Below are 21857 nucleotides of genomic sequence, written 5' to 3'. Positions count from 1 at the left end.
ACTTTATTTCTTTCTCTTGCCTGATTGCCCTGGCCAGAACTTCCAGTACTACGTTGAATAGGAGTGGTGGGAGAGGGCATCTTTGTCTTGTGCCAGTTTTCAAAGGGAATGGTTCCAGCTTTTGCTTCTTCAATATGATATTGGCTGTGGGTTTGTCATAAATAGCTCTTATTATTTTGAAACATGTTCCACCAAACCTAATTTATTGAGAGTTTTTTAACATGAAGGGATGCTGAATTTTATAAAAGGCCTTTCTGCATCTATTGAGACAATCATGTGGTTTTTGTCATTGGTTCTGTTTATGTGATGGATTATGTTTATTGCATCAAAGCTGACTTGATCATTGTGGATAAGCTCTTTGAAGTGCTGCTGGATTCAGTTTGCCAGTATTTTATTGAGGATTTTTGCATTGATGTTCATCAGGAATATTCAACTGAAATTTTCTTTGTTTTGTTGTGTCTCTGCCAGGTTTTAGTAATAGGATGATGCTGGCCTCATAAAATGAGTTAGGGAGGATTCCCTGCTTTTCAATTGTTTGGAATAGTTTCAGAAGGAATGGTACCTGCTCCTCTTTGTACCCCTGGTAGAATTTGGCTGTGAATTCATCTGGTCCTGGGCTTTTTCTCATTGGTAGGCTATTAATTACTGCCTCAATTTCAAAACTTGTTATTGGTCTGTTCAAGGATTTCGAGTCTTCCTGGTTAACTTTTGGGAGAGTATATGTGTCCAGAAATTTATCAATTTCTTCTAGTTTGTTTGCACAGAGGTGTTTATAGTATTCTCTGATGGTAGTGTGTATTTCTGTGGGATCAGTGGTTATATCCCTTTATCATCTTTTATCGTGTCTATGTCGTTCTTCTCTCTTTTCTTCCATATTAGTCTAGCCAGCAGTCTACCTATTTTCTTAATTTTTTTGAAAAAGCAGCTCCTGGATTCATTGTGTTTTGATGGGTTTTCATGTTCTATCTCCTTCAGTTCTGCTCTGATCTTAGTTATTTCTTGACTTCTGCTAGCTTTTGAATTGATTGCTCTTGCTTTCCTAGTTCTTTTAATTGTGATATTAGGGCGTTGATTTGAGATCTTTCCAGCTTTCTGATGTGGGCATTTTGTGCTATAAATTTCCCTCTTAATATGGTTTTAGCTGTGTCCCAGAGATTCTGGTACATTGTTTCTTCATTCTCATTGGTTTCAAAGAACTTCTTGATTTCTGCCTTAATTTCATTATTTACCCAGGAGTCATTCAGGAGCAGGTTGTTCAATTTCCATGTAGTTTTGTGGTTCTGTGTGATTTTCTTAATCCTGAGTTCTAATTTGATACCACTGTGGTCCAAGAGACTGTTTGGTATTATTTAAGTTCTTTTGCATTTGCTGAGGAGTGTTTTACTTCCAATTGTGTGGTCAATTTTAGAATACTGAGAAGAATGTATATTCTGTTGATTTGTGGTGGAAAGTTTGGTAGATGTCTATTATGTCCACTTGATCCAGAGCTGAGTTCAAGTCCTGAATATCCTTGTTAATTTTGTCTCATTGAACTGTCTAATATTGACAGTGGGCTGTTAAAGTCTCCCACTATTATTGTGCGGGAATCTAAGTGTCTTTATAGGTCTCTAAGAACTTGTTTTGTGATCTGGGTGCTCCTGTATTGGGTTCATATATATTTAGGAAAGTTAGCTCTTCTTGTTGAATTGATCCCTTTACCATTATGTAATGCCCTTCTTTGTCTTTTATGATCTTTGTTGGTTTCCAGTCTGTTTTCCTTTTTTTTATTTTCTTTCTTGAGGTGGAGTCTTGCTCTGTCACCAGGCTGGAGTGCAGCCTCAATCTTGGCTCATTGCAAGCTCCGCCTCCCAGGTTCAAGTGATTCTCCTGCCTCAACCTCCTGAGTAGCTGGGATTACAGGCGCACGCCACCATGCCCAGCTAATTTTTGTATTTTTAGTAGAGATGGGGTTTCACCATGTTGACCAGGATGGTCTCCATCTCCTGACCTTGTGACCCACCTGCCTCAGCCTCCCAAAGTGCTGGGATTACAGGTGTAAGCCACTGCGTCAGCCCTCAAGTCTATTTTATCAGAGACTAGGATTGCAACCCCTGCTTTCTTTTGCTTGGTGAATTTTCCTCCATTCCTTTATTTTGAGGTTATGTGTGTCTCTGCACATGAGATGGATCTCCTGAATACAGCATACCATTGAGTCTTGATTCTTTATCCAATTTGCCAGTCTTTGTCTTTTAATTGGGGCATTTGGCCCATTTACATTTAAGGTTGATATTGTTATATGTGAATTTGATTCTGTCACCATGATACTAGCTGGTTATTTTGCACACTAGTTGATGTAGTTTCTTCCTACTGTCATTGGTCTTTATATTTTGGTGTGTTTTTGCAGTGCCTGATACTGGTTTTTCCTTTCTATATTTAGTGCTTCCCTTCAGGAGCTCTTGCAAGGGAGGCCTCGTGGTGGTGAAATCCGTTAGTATTTGCTTGTCTGCAAAGGATTTTACTTTTCCTTCTCTTGTGAATCTTCATTTGACTGGATATGAAATTCTGGGTTGAAAAATTCTTATCTTTAAGACTGCTGAATATTGAATATTGTATATTGCTCCCACTTTCTTCTGACTTGTAGGATTTCTGCTGAGAGATCTGCTGTTAGTCTGATGAGCTTCCTTTTATAGGTGACCTGACCTTTTTCTCTGGCTGTCCTTAACATTTTTTCCTACATTTCAACCTGGGAGAATCTGATAAATATGTGCCCTGGCGTTGATCTTCTCATGGAGTATCTTAGTGGTGTTCTCTGTATTTCCTGAATTTGAATGTTGGCCCGTCTTGCTAGGTTGGGGAAATTCTCCTGGATAATATCCTGAAGTGTGTTTTCCAACTTGATTCCATTCTCCCAGTCTCTTTCAGGTACTCCAATCAATCACAGCTTCAGTCTCTTCACCTAGTCCCACATTTCTCAGAGGTTTTGTTCATTGCTTTTCATTAGTTTTTCTCTAATCTTGTCTGCATGCCTTATTTCAGCAAGATGATCTTCAAACTCTGATATCCTTTCTTCTGCTTGATTTATTCAGCTATTGATAATTGTGTGTGCTTCACGATGTTCCTGTGCTGTGTTTTTCATCTCCATCAGGTCATTTATGTTCCTCTCTAAACTGGTTATTCTAGTTAGCAGCTTCTGTATCCTTTTATCAAGGTTCTTAGCTTCTTTGTATTGGGTTAGAACATACTCCTTTAGCTCAGCAGAGTTTGTTATTACCCATCTTCTGAAGCCTACTTCTGTCAATTAATCCATCTCATACTCTGTCCAGTTCTGTGTCCTTGCTGGAGCAGTGTCACAATCATTTGGAGGGGAAGAGGCATTCTGGCCTTTGGAATTTTCAGCCTTTTTTTACTGTTTCTTCCTCATCTTCATGGATTTGTCTACCTTTGATCTTTGACGCTGATAACCTTTGGATGGGGTTTTGTGGGAGGTCTTTTTTGTTGATGCTTTTGTTATTGTTGCTTTCTGTTTGTTAGTTTTTTCTTCTAACAGTTAGATCACTCTTCTGCAGGTCTGCTGCAGTTTGATGGGGGTCCACTCCAGACCCTGTCACCAATGGAGGTTGCAGAACATCAAAGATTGCTGTCTGCTTCTTCCTCTGGAAGCTTCAGCTCTCCTAGATGAGGTGTCTGTTGACCTCTGTTGGGAGGTCTCTCCCAGTCAAGAGGCACAAGGTCAGGAACCTGCTTGAGGAAGCAGTCTGTCCGTTAGGAGAGCTGGTGCACTGTGCTGAGACAGTCGCCCTTGTTAGGGTCAGCTTCTCTCTTCAGAGCCGGCAGACAGGAAAGATTAAATCCGCGGAACCTGCAACTGCACTCTCCTCTCCCCTCAGGTGCTCTGTCCCAGGGAATTGAGAGTCCTGTCTGTAAGCCCCTGACTGGAGCTGCTGGATTTCCTGCAGAGATGCCCCACCCAGTGAGGAGGAACCTAGAGAAGCAGGCTGGGTACAGCTGCTTTGCTGCATTGTGGTGAATTTTGCTTAGTCCAAACCTCCCAGACTCCTTCGCACTGTCAGAGGAAAACCGTCTACTAAAGCCCAGCAATTTGCTTATTTTGTGCAACACTGTGTCCTTCATTCCTGTTGGTGATTAGTTAAATTTTAACAGTTTTATGCTGTTTCATAATATGTACATACTATAGTTTATAAATCAATTTTACTGTTTTTTCCACTTTATTTTGCACTCATGAACAATGCTGCTATGAATATTTTAGACATATCTTTGAGGCATATGCACAAAAGTCTCTCTGGGGTAAAGATACAGAGGTAAAATTGTCAAGAAGTAAAGATGCATATGCATCTTTAAATTTCCTACAGAGTGCCAAATTGTTCCATGAAATGATTATATAATTTTACCTATATACAAATAATGTGTAAGAAAACCAAAAAACCTGGCATCATTCTTGATTCTTCTCTTTACTTTGTTTCCTACATCTAATCTGATAACAAATCCTATCAGTTCAGCTTTCAAAATACCTGGATATCCAGAATCCAATCTCTTTTTGCTTACCCTCCTTCTCATGCATACTGGTTTAAGCCACAGTCTTTATGTATCCAGAAATTATACACCCTCTCAACCATTATTACTACCTGGTCTAAGCTCCCATGCTTCTCCTGGGTTATGAAAAACAGCCTTCTTTCTGATCTCCTTGTTTCTATTTTTACTACTCAAACAAAAGAATATTTTCCATTCTGTAGCAGAGTAATCCTTTTGAAACCTCAGTTCATATCAATCAACTTTTTTCCCTCAAAACTCTACATTTGGTTTCCTGTCTTTCTTGGGCCAAAACCAAAGGTCAGGCACCACATTGCCCACCCATCACATTGCCTACATTATTCCTACTTGTTCAGTTTCTTCCTGCTTCACTGCCCTTCTTATTGTTTCTGGCATGTCAGGCAAGCTCAGTCTCCTAGATAATGTGCTAGCCAGTCCCTTTGTTTAAAAATTTGTTACCCCCCCCAACCCTCCCAGACCTCTCTATGGTTCTCTTTCTAACCTCTGTTGTGTATTTATTTAAATTATTTCTTCCTCAGTGAAGCTTTTCCTTACCGGCTTATTATACAGAAAGTATCCCCAATTTCCATAGTAATTCAATTTTCTTAATCTGGTAATGTCTTTAATTGTCTTTATTTCTGAATAGTTTTGCTGGATTTAGAATTCAGCATTAGGGAGACCCCTAGTTACTATATAGTAGCCCTATAACCCTTATTTCTAGAACACATGGCAGAAACATAATAAATAATAGTTATAGTAATAACAGCAAACTCATATAGCACTTAGTACTCTAGACACTTCTAAGCAAATTATATTAATAAATTCATTTAATTCTCTTAAAACCTATGGTGAAGAGGAAGACTTCCTGCTATAGTGATGTAAAGAAGTCGAGTATTTTCTCTTCTTAAAAAAAGAGTATAAAACTGGACAGCATTAATAAAAACAACTGTTCAATGACTCTGGAAATCAATCAAAGGGACATAATAATTTGAGAAACGTTTATTCTTGAAATATTCTTGGACATTCAGGTAAAAATAGCAGGAGCCTGTGACCTCCCTGCCTGAAGTTACTCCCACTCCTCCATCTTCCTCTCCAACTCTGACATGGGAATAGAAGCAAAAGCCAACCTTCCTGCCAGATGTGGTAGAATCAACTTGGAATGGGAAAGACGCAAGTAATTCTGGTTTCTTGAACATAAAATGGTGAATCTGCTTAGACTAGATGGGAAAAGTCCCAAGCTTTGCCAGCCCAAGGTTGGGGTGCAAGTTGGGGTAAATGGTAAACCAGCAGGATTTCATAGAAAAATCCTAGAAATTAGAGAGCCATAGAGAGGCCATTTATAGTCAGCTTTAAAATTGATCTCAAAAAATTCAAGACAAGTTTTTTAAATATGTTTTTAAAATTAAAGAAAATAATTTTGAAGAATTAAAGGAAAATATGCTAATAATGAATGAAAATATAAAATATCAACAGAGAAACAGCCATTATAAAAAATAAGCAAATGAAAATAATAAAATTGAAAAAAAGTAGCTGAGATAAAAAGTTAATTCAGTGAAATCAACAGTAGGATTGAGGTGGCAGAGAAAGAAACAGTAAACTTGAAGATAAATCATTAGAAAACAGCCAATCAAAAATGAATGAAGAAGGAAGGAAGGAAGGAAGGAAGGAAAGAAGGAAGAAAGGAAGGAAGGAAGGAAGGAAGGAAGGAAGGAAGGAAGGAAGGAAGGAAGGACAATTAAAGAAATTCACAGAGATCCAGAGCATCCGGGACAATTTCCAGAATCCTAAGTTATGCATAACAGGATCTTCAGAATGAGAGAACAGAGAAAAGAGGCAGAAGAAAACATTGAACAAAATGGCAGAAAGCTTCCCAAATTTGATGCAAATTATTAATGTATAGATTTAAGAAGCTCAATGAACACTAAGTAGAATATTGAAAAAAAAAAAACCTAGATATATCATCATCGAATTGCTGAAAGTCAAAATAAAGTCTAGAAAACAGAAAGAAAAAAATAAGACTCAGTACATACAAGGAAGCAACAATACAATCTATTTTTGGCCAACATTGTATCAGAAACTATGGAAGCCAGAGGCAATAGAATGACACATTGAAAGTGCTAACAGAAAAAAAAAAATCATTCAACAATTCTAAATCAAGTAAAATTATTCATAAATAAAAGTAAGATACAGACATTCCCAGACTAAGAAAATCTAATTGTCAGCATAACTGTGTTATAAGAAAATAGTTAAGGAAATACTCCAGTGTGAAGAGAAATGACAGCAAATAGTAGTTCAGACACACAGGAAGAAATGAAGAACATCATAATGTCAAATATGTGAGAATATATAAAATATTGAATATATGAATGTGTGCATCTGTCATCTGTCAAGTTCTGCAGAAATTAATGTGTTATTTCTGGCTCTCTGATCTGTTCCTGAGGCCCATCTTATTATCTCTGTATCACAGTCACACTGACTTTATTACTTCAGTATAAGAGTAAATTTTGATATACGGCAAGTGCTCCTCCTTTATTATCCTTCAGGATTGTCTTGACTATTCTTAGCTATTTGCAATACTATATAGATTTTAGGATCAATTTGTTAAATTCCATGAAAAATATATTGGAATTTTCACTGGAAACATGTTATATTTATGGTTGACTTTTGGAATAATTGAAAACTTTTCAATATTGTGTTCTTCTGACTATAAATATGATTTAACACTCTATTTTGATGTTATATTATCCATTTTAAGAAAAATAAGTTTATTCCTGAGTATCTTAAAGCTGCAAAAAGCACAAGGAAAAAAATTTCTGGCTGAAAAAATAACTACAAAGACCCTGGAGTATTTTAAACTTCCAAGAGGCCATTGTGCAGGGAGTGTAGTTTATGAGGGAGATGGAGCTGTGGGAATGAGTGTGAGAAGAGGCAGGGGCCAGATCTGGATATAAAAGCTAATTCCTGCACGAAAGATAATAACTGTTTGGATACCGACTTACAAACCTACTAAATGGACTAATTAATTTGAAGCAGCTAATATGTCAGAAATAACTAGAGCTACCTTCCCATTCGATTTCTGTGGTGGTTGATTACTAACGATTTCCCCAATTCTTGTCAAAATTCTGAGTCAAAAAAGCAACTTAGTGAAACAGAAAAAAACACACCTAAGTCTCTGACATGAAGTGATAACACCTTTAATGCAACACAAAAGCCACTTGCCAAGTAAAATCCAGGCTGGAAAGCACCTCTACGAAAGCACAGGAGTCTATATTGTACCACAAAGTTTTGTCACCATTTCATTATCTCATCTTTCAGTATCTAGTTTGCCACCACCCACTGACGCACATATCTGCAGCCCATGTGGCACAAACCAGAACCTCTTTTTATCTGATAAATGAGCCAACTTTCTCATGCATAATCAAAGAGTAGCCAAATTCCAAATGCCATCAAGGTCTTACACATTCTATAGGAGAAGAAATCTAGAAGAAATAATTCAAACTCTTAGAGAAGTGAAGACAGAGAGAGATGGCAGTAAAGCCTCATAAACAACACTACCTTGTGCAGCTAACTCTTTCCACCTCTCTTTGTTCTGCTGAATGATGTCCACCAGGTTGTTCTTGAAGCTCTTCAGGTCCACTGCTGCAAGGGAGTAGTCTGGGGAATAGGACCCATCGCTCATGGAACCTTTTGCATTTGGTCGTCTTAGTGCATCAGCAATGTGTAACCCCACAATGGTGGTTGAGCTAACAGTAACAACCAAACAAACCAAAAAACACCATCAGGATATGGAGTGAACGAGGAAAACCTGAAAACCTTTACAAAACCGACTAGAAAAGCAGGGTAGTAGATGCTCAGTACAAGTTCTGAGCACGTGGCAGCTGCTCACCTCCTTTCTCTCCCACCCCACACTGGATTCTCCTTAGTACACACCTTAGTATTTTATATTTTGTGTATTAAACTTCAGTTCTCAAAGGCAGATGCACTATAATATAAAGCCACTAGGTGGCAATACTCCCTAATAATTCATGTGAGAATTCTCTGCCTAGATGTGAGAAATATAGATAATCATTAAGGAAAAGGTTACTAAACATCACAAAGATGAAAAGTGATGCAAAAAAGAAAATATCATACCCGCTTGCCACATAGGAAGACGTTTCGGCTTTTGAGGCTTCCTCTATAAGAGGAATAACAATTTTCTCTGTTGAGTCTGTCAGAAGAGAAAATGTTGGCTCTACTATGAAATCGATGAAACCTACAAAAGCCAAAATGGAGAGAGAGAGAGAGAGAGAGAGAGAGAGAGAGAGAAATTCAAGTGTTACAATTTCCTGAATTCTGAAATCAGAAATAATGAAGAGCCTCTGACAATCCTGGGATAGCGAGTATCAACTAAAATATTGGTTCTGCTTACCCTTTGTATTGTTTTAATCTAATAACAATCTTTAGAGATGGGGTTCAACTGCTCTATAAAATGGTACTTGAAGTCATGGAAGTGACGCAATTTAAGCTTGTTAACTCAAGTATATTGACTTTTCTATTTACTATTCAGCCTTAAATAATACACTATTGCTAACAATAAATTTAGATCCAATGATAGTGACTATAGTTTCCTCTTAACAACAAGGATCATTATCCTTTTTGAAAGCACATCATGTACATTTTGGATTTCATTATTTATTAACAAGAAATCATATCTAAGCTCCAAAGAAATTAAATAATTGAAGGTTTTTCTCAGGTAACAGGACGACAATTACTTTTTGTTTCTTACTATATCAGTCAGAGCTTTCTGCCAGTGTGTTAATATTTCAAATTGCTGTTTATTATTCTCTGGATGTAAAGTGTTAGTTCACAGCATGTGGGTGTGTTCTGTCAAATCAGTGAAGAGAAAAGTAACATCTCTGGGAGACAGCATTAATCCCACCACTTTGAGATGTCAGCATTGAGTGAAGACTTTCACATTTAAAGTACTCATCAAGATAGAAAATGACACACACAGAAAAGGGCATTGTCCTCTGGAAGCATCTTCCATCCCGTGTTTAGGCAGAGGAGGAGACAACAACCTATTCTAACGTCTGTGTACATGACAATATCCCAGATCCCAGGACAGCTGTGGGTGCCTCAAGTCAAGAATTTATTGTTGGAAACATATCTGAGAGCAATGGACTACCACCTGAATAAAGAAGAATAGCTGGAGGGGGGCTTTTTAAGTGGATAATGTCCTATACAGTATGCACATTTAAAGATTGTCCATCCGATGCTTGGATAAAAGTAATTCACATTTCAAGTAACTGGATTACTTATAGTGTATAATAAGACACATTTTTAATTTAATAAAGCTTCAATAGTTTTAATGGATGCCTTTATGTTAAATCAGTGTTAACTGACCACCCAGGGTACTATTTTAAGTTCTATGTTCTTTTTTTTTTTTTTTTTTTTTTTTTTTTTTTTTTTTTTTTTTGGTGAGAAGGAGTCTCACTCTGTCGCCCAGGCTGGAGTGCAGTGGCGCGATCTCGGCTAACTGCAACCTCTGCCTCCTGGGTTCAAGTGATTCTCCTGCCTCAACCTCCTGAGTAGCTGGGATTACAGGCGCGTACCACCACGCCCGGCTAATCTTTTGTATTTTTTTGTAGAGATGGGGTTTCACCCTGTTAGTCAGGATGGTCTCAATTTCCTGACTCGTGATCCACCTGCCTCAGCCTCCCAAAGTTCTGGGAATACAGGCGTGAGCCACTGCTTCCGGACAGTTCTGTCTATGTTCTTAAATGCCTGAGATGTGTAGACTGTCAACTGGAGCATCACTTTTACTAACATGGCTGCAATTTATATTACAGCAACAAGCCTCAGAAACTTCCATTCTTAGCTTGCCAAATCAGGTCCTTAGCCTGCCACATTTACACTTACTAAGCAAGAATAGGCACCTGTGTTATGGGAAGGGGAAAAGGTCGGAGCACGCAGCTTTCCGACAGCTGACTGCCCCAAAGCTTTGTGATGGGTGGTGCCGCAGCATAACTACACAGGTAAGAAGTGATCCTTGTGTTTATTGATCATATTGTTCAGTAACAAAAATGCTGGCTCAGCGAATAATTATTACAAGTATTTGAGTCATGCAACACAGCAATAATATGTTTTAATAATGAACTGGACTTGAAGTCCCCAACCCAAATACAGATGATAAGAATGAATGTGGTTGGGAGCATTATCATTTTGCAAATTTCCTGTTGTTGGTTAATCTATTCACATCATGAGAAAAAATTTTTCCAAATGAAATGTGCACTACTATATTAAGCATACCACGGAAACTTAGTGATAGAACAAGTGCACTAATATTTTCATTGAGTTGACCTCTATCTAAAGAATTAAATTACGGAAAACAGGAATCAGCAATAAAACAACATAAAATAGTCTCCCACACAAGACAGTGTTATATTTTGTAAAAGGATTAGAACCATGATAACAATTACATTTACTGTTACTTTATTGAATTCATTTTGTGAAAATGCTTCAATAATTCTTATTCAGCACCATATAGATCCATTTAAAAATCAAATGTGTCGTGAATATGGAGTGAGGTTTTCATGGAAGTTACCCCTTTGAACAACATGGTTTACACATTTGAAAACTGACAAGCACACACTCACTTTCCACCACCACAAATCATCAGTATTACCTATTTGTGACTGGGCCACCATGGTTGACTTCCGATCACAAAGTGGGGAAAAGGGAAGCCCTAATTCAGCTTCTTTATCTCCCTGGAGAAAGAAAAGCACATTAATATAGACTTGGGTTGGAGAAGCTAAAATAATGAGCAACCTAAGATATAAAGCCTAGAAAATTCACATCTTTCATTTCTTAATTAGGAATACTTTTGTCTTATTTATGAAAACAAAAGCTATAGTTCAAGTTTATATAATTTTTCTTGGATGGTCTCCTTTTGGAGACATTTTGCAAGGAGAAAAATGATGAATGTTTTCAGGACCTGGAGACTTTGCTTTGGCATTACAATCCCTTGACTTTTAAGAGACAAACTTTTGCTTTTGGAATTTTCCAAAGTCACCATAAAATACTTAGCCATCTTAGTGTGTTATCTGACATTTAATTAACCATCCAAGTTAATTTATTTATGCCAAGTATATCAAGAGACCTTTAGTATCAAAATTTTGTGACAGAACTGTTTTTCAAAATTAAAAGTATACGATTTGAAACACCTTTCTATTCATTAACCAAGTTTTATTAAATCTTCCACAACATATAATGAATTTCTTCAACATTCTTACATTCAGTGTGCCTAAACTTATTTTAATATTTTCTCCTCAGTGAAAATTGAAATATCAATTTTTTTATTATTTGATCTCATCTAAAATAGATTGAGCACATATGTTAAAGAATTCCATTTATATTTGGGTTTTACTTCAAGAGAAGTAATTAAATTTTCATCTAAAACAAAGGTTGCTGTTCTTGTCAAACCTTTACTATCACAAGGTTTATTAAACCTTGGTTCTTTCCTTTTGCATTAAAGGAGATGTGCTAATGAAAGAAAGAGGAGAGGATACTTCCTTGTTCTTGTTCATCTCAATTGCCTGGCCATTTGAAAGAACGTTTTAGGTTCTATTTTCTCCTAATTTATTGGCTATATACCTTCATGAGCAACACCAGCCTTGCATCATAAGTCCATAACTTAGGATAAAATACCTAAGGACCCACGGTTTCCTTTCACTCTGTTTCCATTAATATCTTTCTATCCTAATCTTTACAATGTCATGTCAACATGTAGCTTTACAATTTTTTGAGACTATCTTCTAGAGCAGTTCCCCTAAACCATGCCTTTGAATAAGAGTTATAGGCAGAGAGTCTGGAATCAGAATTGTTGGGGAAACTCTAGATATGGCCATCAAAGAAATAGGAAAATTAGTTACAAACAGGAACATTTCACTATGTCATAACTCAGAGAAACTATAAGGAATAAGAATTTCTGTGACCTCTGCTAGTAACTCCCCTAATTCCTCTGGATAATGACAACACTAATTCCATGTGAAATTGTTATTTATACTCAGGTTAAAGGACAGACGGAAGGGAATTATTAATGCCACTAGTCTTAGAGTCAGAAGATATAGTCAGCTGAGTCGCTGCTGTTCTAGGGGTTATTGCTATCACTTCAGACATAGCACAACCTTTGCTGAAATGAATTCTCCTTATCTGTTACCTAATTTTGTGATCTTGATTTACTTGTTTTAGGGATAAAATATAATAGATATAATAGTATCTATCCTGAGGTTATCTAAGATTATATGAAGCATAAAGACAGTGCCTGCCACTTAGTAGTCATTAAGTTTAGCTAATAAGAAACATAATTTAGGTCAGGTGTGGTGCCTCACACCTGTAATCTCAGCACTTTGGGAAGCCAAGGCAGGTGGAACACGAAGTCAGGAGATTGAGACCATCCTGGCCAACATGGTGAAACACTGTCTCTACTAAAAATACAAAAATTACCTGGGTGTGGTGGCATGTGTTTGTAGTCCCAGCTACTCAGGAGGCTGAGGCAGGAGAATTGCTTGAACCCAGGAAGTGGAGGTTGCAGTGAGCCAAGATCGCACCACTGCACTCCAGCCTGGGTGACAGAGCAAGACTCCAACTCAAAAAGAAAAAGAAAAAAACAAACAAAAAAAACAACATAATTTATAATAGGAACAATATGAATGCAATATGTACAAATTAAAGGTATTTATGATGTCTAATATACTATGATGTCTAATGTCTAATGAATAGTTTTAAAACACAGGAAATTGAAGTGTGCTTAATTTAGCATGTAATAAAGAGGCATCAGCTTTTTTGCCCTCTTTTTTTCTAGCAAGGAATTGACAATAAAGGATTTCCACTTTTGAAAGATTGGTTTGTCTGCAGTATGAGACATGACTTGGGGTGAGTTGAGGATGACTCATTGGCTTCCAGTGTGAATGGAAAGGAGGAAGGGGTCTGTTGGTGCCACTAATGGAAACCAGATCATCTGGGTGGGGGAAAGATTTAATACTATTATGGATTTGGTTTCTGACATGTTGAGGATAAGGTGCAAGAATAATGTCATCAATCATTTATGTTAAAATATAAATACTAATATTACTACTGATGAAATAAAATAGGAACAAAGCTACTGATAGGCTTTTGGGAACCTGATATTAGAGATGCTTATATAATATATGCACATACAACTGCATTTTATTCTTGTGTATATTTGTTAGGTTGGTGCAAAGGTAATTGTGGTTTTTGCAATTAAAATTGTCAGTAGTCTTAGAGTCAGAAGATACAGTCAGCTGTGTCTTTTGCAATTAAAATTGCAAAAACCACAATTACTTTTGCACAACCCTAAATATTATAAGACTGTATCTATTAAATGCAGCTAAGCTACATTTAACTTTTGTTTGTTTTTTTGTTTGCTGTTGTTGTTTTTTCTTTAGTTAAGATGCTGCTATCTGGTAATTTAAGAACACAAATATAATAGATGTATTTTTATACTCTTTGGTACAAGCTCTTTGGCCCCCAAATGGTAACTTTGGCCTGAGAAAGGCATTATGATAATTTACTTTCTTTTTTTTAATTTTTTTATTTTTTTGAGACAGAGTTTCACTCTTGTTGCCCAGGTTGGAGTGCAATGGTGCAACCTCGGTTCACTGTAACCTCTGCCTCCCAGGTACAAGCAATTCTCCTACCTTAGCCACCCGAATAGCTGGGATTACAGGCGCCTGCCACCATGCTGAGCTAATTTTTTGTATTTTTAGCAGAGATGGGGTTTCACCATGTTGGCTAGGGTAGTCTCGAACTCCTGACCTCAGGTAATCCACCTGCCTTGGCCTCCCAGAGTGCTGGGATTACTAGTGTGAGCCACTGTGCCCGGCCACTTTCTTGAGTTAAATTTTATAGAATGTTGAATGGCAACATTTTTCCTATAGGACTTAGGCATTTGACAGTTACATGCAGGGATGACATTCCTACAGATGGAGCAAGGGGTTTTATATTCTATTTGCTTCCTGTACCCCACAATTAATTTAGAATATTAAATTTTCACTGTCAAAGCACACTGAATGCTAAAGTACATTAATTATTTAATTTATTTATAAATATTTCAAAGTGTTATTTACCCTTTAGGGTGAATAAAGGCCATGAGTGCAGGATTAGTAGGGGGCCCTGTAGGTAAACTATGAAGGAACTAGAACTCTGTATAAAGAGAATGTTAGAATCTCTGAATATAGATTTGGCCACCTTTATAATTTCCTCATTCTGTCCCAGGACAGGGAATATTTATTTTCCATCAAGGTAAAAGCAGAGGTCATCGCAATAAGCATTGTGAAAGAAGAGTTTATATTTTTCTTGGAGGTTTTGGTGTCATTTGAGGATGCTGCCTTCAGGGGGCCAAAATACACTTTTAAAAGGAGGAGGAAGTAGAAAAAGTGGCCCCATTGAAATGGAAACTCAAGGCAGCCTGAGGTTCTCAGGCCCCACAACTTGTACCTGTCTTTACAATTCCCTGGAGATCCTTCAAGTTTCTTCTCTGAAAGTCTATAAGGGAGAACTAGCAATTGTTTTTAAATGCTTTCCTACTGTTGTAAAGTGCTCTGACAGCCATTAATAAGGTATGAAATCCAATGACATAACAGCACCTTTTTGTTGTTGTTGTTGTTGTTTGCATTTCTCTGAAACCAAAAAAATTTCTATAGTTTTGTTTTTTTCTTGAGAGAAGTCTCACTCTGTCACCCAGGCTGAAGTACAGTGGCATGATCTCGGCTCACTGCAACCTCTGCCTCCTGGATTCAAGCGATTCTCCTGCCTCAGCCTCCCGAGTAGATGGGACTACAGGCACCTGCCACTGCGCCTGGCTAATTTTTGTATTTTTAGTAGAGACAGGGTTTCACCATATTGGCCAGGTTGGTCTTGAACTCCTGACCTTGTGATCCATCCGCCTCAGCCTCCCAAAGTGCTGGGATTACAGGCATGAGTCACTGTGCCTGGCCAGTTTTGTTTTGTTTTAATGAAGAAGATAAGACAGGGCAAAGTACAGAAATCTTGAGAAAACTCTTCATTGAAACTTCAGTATAAGAGAAACAAGCAACGTCAATAACAAATATGCAGGAAGCCCCTGACCACAGGGACAGGGGCTTAGGAGACACTCTTCCTAAGGACAGCCTTCGGAGACTCTACAGCTGAGGGTGAAATCTGAGAGACCTCTTGCTCTATAGAAGAATTTGTTTGGGAGAGGAGAGAAGGATGCATTAATTTAGCCTTATTTGGAAAACTTAAGGAATTTAGGCCCTCTACCCTTCTTTACTTCTTCTATAAATGGGCCTTTCTAAATTCGAAGAACACCACGAAAAACATTTAAGTGTTTAATAATTACAGCAACTAATACATTCAATTTCAGTAAAATATTGATCTGATATAACTGTATTTCTGTGAGCGTTATAAATATTTTATGGAATATTAGAACCCCTGGTGTAATCGGTGTTTACAGTACTTTTATGGCTTTTGAAACTAAAACCTTTTTTACATTTAAAGTTATCTTGGCTCATAGCTACAGTTCTTTTCATTTCTGCAATTTTAGGGGTTATGTTTATGATTTTTTTAAAAAACCAGATTCTTGGCTGAGAATGGACTAACTAAATACATTTGTATCACTATGGAAAATGAAATTTATTTTGAAATAACACACTCTATACTACTTCTAGCAACATTTAAAAATAGAGAGGCCTGACTGTATACAATTCAAGGTAAAATAAACATTTTGACCTTTCCTTCCAAATAACTTGCATTTCCAATTATATTTTTCTTCTTGGCTAACAAAGTAATAATGATTAATAAATGCAGATTTTGTTCAAATATATATTTTTTTCATGTGTCACAAAACAACTAGTGGAAGGGAAAACACAGGTAGTTATTGTTATTTAGTTTAAAATACAAACACATTTTGATGGAAGCGACTATTTTTGTAAAAAAATTAACTGCATTGACTTCTTATCTCGCCAACCTGACATGTGTGTTCAAGAGGAGAATACAAAGCAAAAACCTGTCTTCTTTTACTAATGATTCTTTTTTTTTTTGGCTAGTATGTTCACCTCTGATCTCTCTCTTATATCAGTCATAGTTAAAATAAATGCAGCATCCTCCAAATCTACCCATTACTGTCAGTAGAGGCAACCATGTTGATCTGCGTGAAAACTCGAGGAGACATTAATCATATTGATAAATATCACAGGCTTGTTGCAAAAATGCCTTGGAAATGAGAACCTGCTCTACTGCCTTTTACCATTAGTGGCTTATTCAAGAGTCAGAAATCAGTGTTTCTCAAGAATGCAAATTCTGGATACAATTCTGATCTCTGGCTAGTTTCCCATGGCTTTAGAGGGTGAAACTAAAGTAGTACCACTAAAGAATGAGATAATGCTGATAGGATTTTTAAGAATAATACAAATAGCTTGTCTTCCAGAAATATACAGCATTTAAAAATTTCTTAGTGTCTCTTTGAATCCATTTGTTAAATAAAATGAGCTTGGTAGACAAACTAATAAGAAAATTATTTAGAAGTTAACACATCACAAAATTTATCTGCATTTTTCTGAAATATTCACACACACACACACACACACAGGCACACATGAACCTTTCTTGAAAGGTTGCTCTTGGAAAATTCTAAAAATCAGCTCTTTCCTTTGCTACTTTTCTGATTTTTTGAATTTCTATCCAGGCTCTAATTTTGTTCAAAACCAATAGGAGGAATTGCAAGTCTAGCATTACATTCTGCAGAGCAAAAAGGAAAATACTTCTCTTAATTGGCTACTTTTTAAACTGATGATTGTGTTGGAAATGTGCTTTTAAATTGCACCCAGATCTTTAGAAAATCAGCATTAACTATCAAACAACAAAATACTTCATAAGCAATGGTGTAGTATACTGATACTTTGCCTTGGAAAACTATAAAGCTTAAAATAGACTAGCAGGATAACAAATACCACCAATTCCTCACATTTGAAGCCCTCTTACATTTGTTCTATCACTTTGTTCTTCACAGTCATCCTGGGAAGTAGGCAGGATGTGAAAAGGTAAGAAGGTATATGGAGACAGGAAGGGGAAAACTCATCTCTCCCACTCCTGGAAGAAAGAAAAGCTAGGGCTTACCCTTGAGTTTTCTGAAGTCAAGTCCAATTATCTCTCTAATTCACATTATTAGGCTTCTTATGTTTGACCAATGTACATAAAATACAGTCTTTAACAAGAAACACAAGATGGTTTACATTTAAACTGTAGCTGAGGGCCATGATGAGTTCTGGACAGACCTCCTTTGATTTACCTCAAAATCTCTAGCACAGCCAGTGGAATTTAAGACACAGTATTTAGATTCTTAGTACCTTCCAAAGGAATGAAGACACATATTTGCAAATTGCTTTCTAAAAGTGCTGTTTTCATTGTATGAGATGAAAAACCCAATCACCTTGGCTAAATGCATAGCAGAATGGCATCAGTATTGTGGGTCTGACAAAGTGATAGTTTTACAGATGGCTATGTGAGGATGAACAAAAATAAAACATACAAGAACCACTGCAGTCCTGCTAATTTCTAGGACATCTGCATAGATATATAGACACAGTTCAATATCTTACGTCAAATCAGAGCAATACATACACCAAGGAATTTCAGGTTCATTGCTTATTTACCTCCAAAGTTGTACATTATGCAGTATGACTAAGAATAAGTAAGAGTACTACGGGATATATTTAGTTCAATGCAAGAAAACATTTTACCTGTTGGAATCAATATCATATTTCAGCATAAGTTTCATAAAGAAAAACTTGTTTAGCTTGAAAATTTGTTGGCAGTACAAACTTACTTATTTTGACCTTTAACTCCACATTTTCTGTTTTGCTGCATATGTTTCTGAAGGGGATTTGAAAGTCATTTGCTTTTAAAATCCAGAAATTGGTGAACTTTCAAAAGATCTGAACTCAATTTCATTGAATTCATTAATCTCATCATCCTGTCGGGTATTCTTTGTTTTGAAATCAGTAAAACAAAAGGATAATACAAATCATGATATTATTTGGAGATCTAATGGTAATCTTCAAGAGTCTCTGGGATTTTAGTTTTGTTTTTTTCCACAGTAATTATTTTCGGGTCTTCTTTAAGTCAGAGATGAGCTACTTTCATTATGATATACTCTTTTTAAAAAAAATTAAAGGGAAATTTGTGTGCCAAACTGAAGCATATAAACAGGAACACTTGTATAACACTCAATTAAGATATAGAGCATTTCCATTACCCCCAGAAAGTTGCCTTAACCTCATCCAAGGAATCCTAACCCATACAGGTACCTATTGTTCTGATTTCTATCACCATATATGAATTTTGCCAATTTTTGAACTTCATATAAATTGATTTACAGTATGTACTCTTTTGAGATTTATTGTCATTTGTATCATTAGTCTATTTTTTATTGTTGCATGATATTCCATTGCATGACTACACCATGTTTTATTTTTTAGCCATTTCTATTTTTGATGAATATTTGGACTGTTTCTAGCATTGAGTTTTTGTAAATAGTATTGTGATGACTACTCCTATATAAGACATTTAGTGGGCATAAACACTAATTTTTCTAGGGGTAAAAGTGTTGGGTCCTAAGGGATATTAAATATCCCTTCATATTAACTTCAGTAGATGATGTCCAGTAGTTTTCCAGAGTGTTTGTAATAATTTATCCTCCCACCTGTGATGTATGTATAATACCTCCAGTTGTTCCTCATTTTTGGCAACACTTTACATTGTCAATTATTTTAATTTTAGTCATTCTCATGGGGCTATATGATATTTCATTATGGTTTAATTTACAATTCTTTGATAAGTAAAGACAACGAGCATACTTGTATGTATGTATTACCTACTTGTAGATTTGCTTTTATAAAGTATCTGTTCAAATTGACCTGATTTTCTTTTTACTATTGATTTGTTGGAGTTCTATACACAAGTGGACACAAGTCCTTGGACAGATATTTGTAGTACAAATATTTTCTCTCAGTCTGTGGTTTGCATTTTCTTAATAGTGCCTTTGGAAAAACAGAAGTTTTGAATTTTGCTTTCTTCCACTTCATTTTTTTTTTCTTGTATGGGTAATGCTTTATGTGTCTTCTCTAAGAAATATTTACCTACCCCCAAGATTAGAGAGATCTCTTGTGTTTTCCTCTAAGAGCTTTATAATTTTAGTTTTGTGTTAAACCCCTTAATTTTCAATTAGTTTTTGTGTAAGGTGTAGGTAGGGGACCAGTTTCCTTTTCTTCCAAAATATTCAATAATTGTTGTTCCATTTCCTTTTGTGGAAAGACTTTCCTTTCCCCATGTACTTGTTTTGTTGCCTTTGTAGAAGATCAAATGACTTTACATATGTGAGCCTGTTTCTGAAATCGCTCCTCTATTTTAATAATCTATTTGCCTATCCCTATGCCTTATGCCAATAACAGTGCTGTGATCACTGTAGCTTTATACTAACTCACGTAAGGAGGAGGTGTAAGTCCTCCAACTTCTTTAAACTTTTTCAAAATTGTTTTGGCTGCCTTAGACTCTTATATTTCTATACAGATTTTAGAATCAGCCTTTCAACTTCTACAAATGAGCCTGTTAACATTTTTGCTAAAGATTATGCTAAATTTATTAAAATTTTGGAAGAATTGACATCTTAGAAACATTGAGTCTTTCAGTCATTAACATAATATATCTCTCCATTTATATAGGTCTTAAAACTTCTCTCAACAATATTTTGTAGTTTGCAGTGTGGAGGTTTCATATACATTTAATTAAAGGTATCCGGGAATATTTTATTATTTTATGCTGTTACAAAGTATACTGTTTTCAAATTTTATTTTCAAAATGTTTGCAGCTTGTATACAGAAACACAATTGATTTTACAACTAATAAACTCATTTATTAATTCTAGTAGCCTTTTGTAGGTCTCTTGAGGTTTTCTATGTAGGTGATCATGTTTCTGCAGCAGTTTTAGGGGAGGTTCCAAAATGGCTGAATAGAAACAGCTCCAGTCTGCAGCTCCCAATGTGAGTGACACAGAAGATGGGTGATTTCTGCATTTCCAACTGAGTTTTGAAGAGAGTAGTGCTTCTCCCAGCACGGAGTTTGAGATCTGAGAATGGACAGACTGCCTCCTCAAGGGGGTCCGTGAACCCCGAGTAGCCTAAATGGGAGACACCTCCCAGTAGGGACCAACTGACACAGCATACAGCCAGGTGCCCCTCTGGGACGAAGCTTCCAGAGGAAGCATCAGACAGCACATTTGCCATTCTGCAATATTTGCTGTTCTGCAGCCTCCACTGGTGATATCCAGGCAAACAGACTCTGGAGTGGACCTCCAGCAAACTTCAACAGGCCTGCCGCTAACGGTCCTGACTGTTAAAAGGAAAACTAACAAACAGAAAGGACATCCACACCATAACTCCATCTGTATGTCACCATCTTCAAAGACCAAAGGTAGATAAAACCAAAAAGATGGGGAGAAACCAGAGCAGAAAAGCTGAAAATTCTAAAAATCAGAGTGTCTCTTCTCCTCCAAAGGAATGCAGCTCCTTGCCAGCAACAGAACAAAGCTGGATGGAGAATGACTTTGACAAGTTGAAAGAAGAAGGCTTCAGACGATCAGTAATAACAAACTTCTCTGAGCTAAAGGAGGATGTTCAAATACATTGCAAAGAAGCTAAAAACCTTGAAAAAAGATTAGACAAATGGCTAACTAGAATAAACAGTGTAGAGAAGTCCTTAAATGACTGGATAGAGCTGAAAACCACAGCAGGAGAACTACATGACACATGCACAAGGTTCAGTAGCCAGTTTGATCAAGTGGAAGAAAGGGTATCAGTGATTGAAGATCAAATGAATGAAATGAAGTGAGAAGTTTAGAGAAAAAAGAGTAAAAGAAATGAACAAAGCCTCCAAGAATTATGGGACTATGTGAAAAGACCAAATCTACTTCTGATTGGTGTACCTGAAAGTGAAGGGGAGAATGGAACCAAGTTGAAAACACTCTTCAGGTTATTATACAGGAGAACTTCTGCAACCTAGCGAGGCAGGCCAACATTCAAATTTAGGACACACAGAGAACACCACAAAGATACTCCTCAGGAAGAGCAACTCCAAAACACATAATTATCAGATTCACCAAAGTCGAAATGAAGGAAAAAATGTTAAGGGCAGCCAGAGAGAAAGTCGGGTTATGCACAAAGGGAAGCCCATCAGACTAACAGTGGATCTCTCCGCAGAAACTCCACAAGCCAGAAGAGAGTGGGGTCAATATTCAA

General features: G+C 36.7%; 1 protein-coding gene across 1 annotated transcript in view; it reads right to left on the bottom strand.

Moving 5' to 3' along the window:
* PDE1A (phosphodiesterase 1A) overlaps nt 1–21857 on the bottom strand; it is a 409056-nt gene that overhangs the window by 43700 nt on the left and 343499 nt on the right. The window contains 3 exon segments of the mRNA XM_017867487.1: nt 8083–8270; nt 8659–8779; nt 11192–11285. Of these exon segments, the coding sequence (XP_017722976.1) occupies nt 8083–8270; nt 8659–8779; nt 11192–11285 (403 nt within the window).

Source organism: Rhinopithecus bieti, unplaced genomic scaffold (genome assembly GCF_001698545.2).
Source record: "Rhinopithecus bieti isolate Rb0 unplaced genomic scaffold, ASM169854v2 scaffold_3041, whole genome shotgun sequence".
NCBI classification, from domain to species: Eukaryota; Metazoa; Chordata; class Mammalia; order Primates; family Cercopithecidae; genus Rhinopithecus; species Rhinopithecus bieti.
Note: the sequence above shows the minus strand (reverse complement) of the source record. Positions and strands in the feature narration are given on the sequence as shown.